The sequence below is a fragment of the Fukomys damarensis genome, unplaced genomic scaffold, assembly GCF_012274545.1.
Source record: "Fukomys damarensis isolate Sample0158 unplaced genomic scaffold, DMR_v1.0_HiC HiC_scaffold_35, whole genome shotgun sequence".
In the NCBI taxonomy this organism is placed as follows: Eukaryota; Metazoa; Chordata; class Mammalia; order Rodentia; family Bathyergidae; genus Fukomys; species Fukomys damarensis.
The window spans coordinates 1,217,751-1,222,097 of record NW_022900947.1 but is presented as its reverse complement, the minus strand read 5'-3'; the positions used below and the strand labels follow the sequence as shown (position 1 = coordinate 1,222,097).

At 60.6% G+C, this 4,347-nt stretch overlaps 2 protein-coding genes across 2 annotated transcripts in view; both read right to left on the bottom strand.

The window, feature by feature from the left end:
• Positions 1–434, bottom strand: part of Nat8l (N-acetyltransferase 8 like) — a 4,580-nt gene extending 4,146 nt beyond the window's left edge. Inside the window, exon 1 of the mRNA XM_010641720.2 lies at positions 15–434. Coding sequence (XP_010640022.2) covers positions 15–434 — 420 coding nt within the window. The remainder of the gene's footprint in view (positions 1–14) is intronic.
• A 3,088-nt stretch (positions 435–3,522) lies between these two features.
• CUNH4orf48 (chromosome unknown C4orf48 homolog) overlaps positions 3,523–4,347 on the bottom strand; it is a 2,127-nt gene continuing 1,302 nt past the window's right edge. Inside the window, exons 2-5 of the mRNA XM_010641909.1 lie at positions 4,256–4,344; positions 4,042–4,169; positions 3,800–3,905; positions 3,523–3,647 (exon numbers count right to left, since the gene is read on the bottom strand). Coding sequence (XP_010640211.1) covers positions 3,582–3,647; positions 3,800–3,905; positions 4,042–4,169; positions 4,256–4,344 — 389 coding nt within the window. The 3' untranslated portion in view covers positions 3,523–3,581. The remainder of the gene's footprint in view (positions 3,648–3,799; positions 3,906–4,041; positions 4,170–4,255; positions 4,345–4,347) is intronic.

Below are 4,347 nucleotides of genomic sequence, written 5' to 3'. Positions count from 1 at the left end.
TTTCCGCGCGGGACCCACGGACTCAGCATGCTGGGCGCGAGAGGAGGCGTTCGGGCGGCGGTTGGGGTCGTCCGCGCTTCACGCTTCCAGCCCTTTGCAGCTCTGCGCCCCTCCCGCCTCACGAAGGGCAGCGGCGCGTGCTCGGGAAGGGTCCTGGGAACGAGGTCTGAGGTCCGGGCCTGAGGCCCCTCGACCTGCGCTGCAACTTGGAATTGGGACTTGGGGGCGGCTGAGGTCACACTGAGGTCACCCAGCGGCTCGGAGGGGGACAGCCCGGGCCGGTGGCGCGGGAGGGGGTTGGAACTGGGACCCTTCACCCTGCATGTTTCTGAGGGAAGCATGGAAAGTCTAGGCCGGCCGTGACCTTTCAGGACGTGACGTGGAGGACCCCACACGGCCTCCGATCCACACAGCTGCCTCCACCGCCCAAACATGGGCCGAGGGCCGGAATGGCCACAGTGGCCACCGTCTCCCTGGCCAGCCAGGCGTACACAGGTCGTCACCTGCGTGCGAGGGGCTAGGCAGGAAAGTAGGATAGTGAGGTGGCACTGCCGGGAGAGAGGAGAGGCCAAGTCCACTGCCTAGGAGCTCCCGACAGCCCTGGCAGAGGGCGGGGCCCTCGCGTGACTGCAGAGTGGTGGTCGGTGTACAGACTGCTGGCTCCTGTCCACCCACTGCAGGCCCAGGCCAGAGTCTGGGCTGGCCCTAACCTGTCCCCGCTGCCAGGCTCCCTGGGCTCCTGGGTCCTCTCATCCAGCCCTGCGTCGTCGTGTCCCCCCCCCCACCCGCCCTCAGGTTCCCCGGAACAATGTGAGCCCAGGAGGTCCTGGTTCACAAGAATCCGTCAGGGTACCAAGGGTCCAGCGGACGCCCTCAACCTCTGAGGTAGGCATGGAGGCCTGGACACGCACCTGGGTGAGGTAGTGCAACGCAAGTTACGGAGCTTCAGTCTCCTCCTCGGCGACTCAGGGAACTGGCGTGCACCCTCTGCCCACAGCACCCCCGAAAAACCTCTCTTGCTCCTCTCTCCTGAGCCGGGAGCGTCGCCCGTCGTGGACCCGGGACCCCAGTGCAGCGGGCTGACAACAGGGACCCGCCATACAGAAGCAGGTGCGGGTCAGGGCTTCTCCTAAGAACGGGTGTCTAAGGACAGGGTTCAAGGTCGTGTCCCCGTGCGTTGGGGGAGGAGTCAGAGGCACCGGAGCCCTGGGAAAGGAACAGGGACAGAGAGGGGCAAGGGCTGGGAGAAAGGTGTCTTAAGAAAGTAGAAGCAGAGCCCAGGAGACAGGACAGGGAAGAAAATCGGCTGGGGGCCAGAAGGCGCAGTGTGACACTAGCAGGAATGTGGAATGTGGCAGAACTCGGGGAGGCTGGGTGAGCAGAGGTCATTTCCTGGTGGGTGCAGGATCCTGGGCTCCAGGTGTAAGTGCCCTTCACCTTCAAAGCAGCCTCAGCTCCCCCTGGGGCAGACCACAGCCCCTCTTCAGAGTGCCTAAGTCATCACCCAGCCTCTCTACAGACAGAAAAGACAGAAGGGGAAGGAACTCAAAGGAGAGGGCCCAGCACAGCACTCGGCTGCGGCACAGAAGGTGCTGCTGACCAACTCCGACCAAACAGCCTGCAGTGGCCAGGTGGGCACGCGGGGTCCAGGGCAGGTGGCTCCTGGCAAGAAGAGCCCTGCTACAGAAGCTGCTGTGCCCCGGCCCGGGACAGACTGAATGCCAGTGGCTTTGACCATGGGGAAGCCAGGTGTCCCTGACTCCCCACCCCACCCTCCGCCTCCCCACCTCTGCCCAGCACAGCTTCAGTGGGTCCCATTTCAACATGGGCTTGGCCTCAGCAGCACACAGCTCCCTCCCAGCCCTTGGGACACCTGCTCATCTCTTCTGAGGGCCCCTTGCTTCTCTGCCCACACCCTGGCCACAGGGGCCTTGGCCAGCACAGCCTTCTCTCCCAGGCCCCTTCCTGCCCAGGTGCCCCCATCCAGTGGCCTTCCGGCCCTTGCTGACTGATACCCTTTCCTGCTGGCTCTGCTCCCAAATACATCTGAAGCCCAGCTGCTCTCCCTTGGCCACTCCTTCCACTGTGCTGCTCGAGTGCTGTCCACCAGAGTCCACGTTCTGTTCAGACCTAACCTCTGAAGGTAGGCATGACACCTGTCATCCTGACACTGGGAGGCAGAAGCAGGAGGCTGACAACTCAAGCCCATTCTGGACAGTGTAGTGACTTACTGAGACTATCTTTGAAAAAAAAAAAAAAGATGAAGATATAGTCCAGTGTGAAGCCCCCGGGTATGGCAGAAACAAAAAAACACACTCCCCACTCCTGTCCACCTTTAGTCCCAGTTCCCTATGACCCCAAGGCCCCACAGATGGACAGAAACAGGCCCACCAGCCTCCTGGTGCCATCCCATATCAGCCTAGCTGGCACGCACTCCATCCTCAGGGGACTTCGGTATTCTCCTGAAGTCTCAGACTCTGTAGTTAACGACAGTGCAAGGAGCTGAAAGCTGCCTGGGAAATACAAGACACCCAGGGAAACGGATTTTGGGTAGTCACTGTCCATCTAAGTCCATCCAAAATGCTACACAGGAAATACTTACACTGAAAATATTCTTGTGTTAATTTGCTGTCTGGCAACACAGGCCTAGAACAAAATCTACATTCTCTACCTCCTCTTTCCCACTTCCTGCCATGTGTGAGCTGCAAGTTGATCACAGCCAGGGCAACTTAGTGAGCCTCTGTATCAAAAGAAATAAAAAGGGCTGGGGATAAAGCTCAGTGCTCCCCAGGCTCAATCCCCAGTCTCTCAGATACACAAACAGGTGAGTGAGGAAGAAGAGGAAAAGGAAAGAGAGAAGAGAGATGGAGAAAATAGGACAGGCCCAGAAGCAGGGACTGTGGGCTCCAGGACTGGCCTCCTGTGGGGACAGTAGCACAGAGGCCCCGTGTTAGAACCAAAGCCCGGAGAGGCCACACAAATTGCCTCACCCTCCTGTGTACCTGGATTCATTTCTAGCAGTATGTGTACCTTCCCTTGACAAAGGTATTGATTTCATCGCCAAAAGCAGTAATGTGACAGACACAGGGAAGTAGCTGTCCTTGCTTCACCTGGAGCACAGCTGCAGGCAGGGTGTACACTGTGCAGATGTGCACGGCGACCACTAGTTTACAGCCAGCCGTCCCTGATGCCTAGGCAGGACCCACCATTGGCCACCTACCCTCTGTCCAGTTGCCCTGTCTCCAGGGAGTCCCACTGCTGCTGTCCCCACCCAATGCAGAGGAGTCTCAGGGGACCGAGGATGTCCGGCCAGAGTTTGCAGAGGACAAGCAGGCCTGGGGCAGGACTGAGTGCTATGCCTGATGCCTGCAGGAGCAGGACCACTTCCTGTATAGACAAGGGCACACAGAGCTGGTGGTGACACTAAGGGACCCCTCCACCTGGACAGCTGGGGAAAACATGGCCCAGAGGTTCCCAACCCGGGGCTCCTGGGATATGAAAGACTGGTGGTCAGAGTAGGGAGACAGAGGACATGGGCGTGGGCAGCGTTTATTGACAGAAGACAACCCTGGCTGGGGTGGTCAGCGCCCAGCTGGCCAGCAGGCACACAGGGCCCGACGCTCGGCCTGCAGCAGGAGGGTCTCCGTCTGCAAAGCAAAGAGAAAAGAGAAGCATATGGGTGGCACAGCCAAGCACTGGCTCCCTGAGGCTCCACCCACCCAAGCATCCCAGCTCTCCCCTCTCCTGCCCTTCAGACCTGCCTCCACCAACCTCCCTGCCTTCCCCAACACACACCCACCTCTTGGTGTCTTTGTCTTGCACCCCACTGCAATCCTGAGGCAAGTGAGGGGCCCCCAAGAGCCTGGCCCCAAACCTGCCCCCTAGGGTGTGCCCTCCAGCACTGTCTACAAGAGGGGCATGGGGCTTGTGGGGCTGGGTCCTTTTTACCTCGGGGAGCTCCTGTCACTAAAGGTTCTAACCACCCCCACCCCACCCCCAGGCTGGGACCTGCCTGGCCTCCCATCCCCACGCTGGCCACACCCTCTTTCCAGCCAGTCCCTTTCGGCCGGCCTCGGACTCATCCCCTCCTCCGGTATCCTGGATCGGGACTGGAGATCCGTCCTCTGCCGCAGCAGATGGGACATGGCCCCAGTGCGCTGGACACGGACCTGCGCTCAGAATCCGGGGGTAACTTCAGGCAGTAGGGGCGAAAAGGGGCCCTGATTTGGGTGCGGGCGCCCGCCCGCCCTCTCACCCGAGAGTCCAGGCTGTAGGCCGTCTTCCGCAGGTCCTGCAGCGCGCGCTGCATGAACTCGAACGCGTGGCAGTCCACGCACGGGCGGCCTG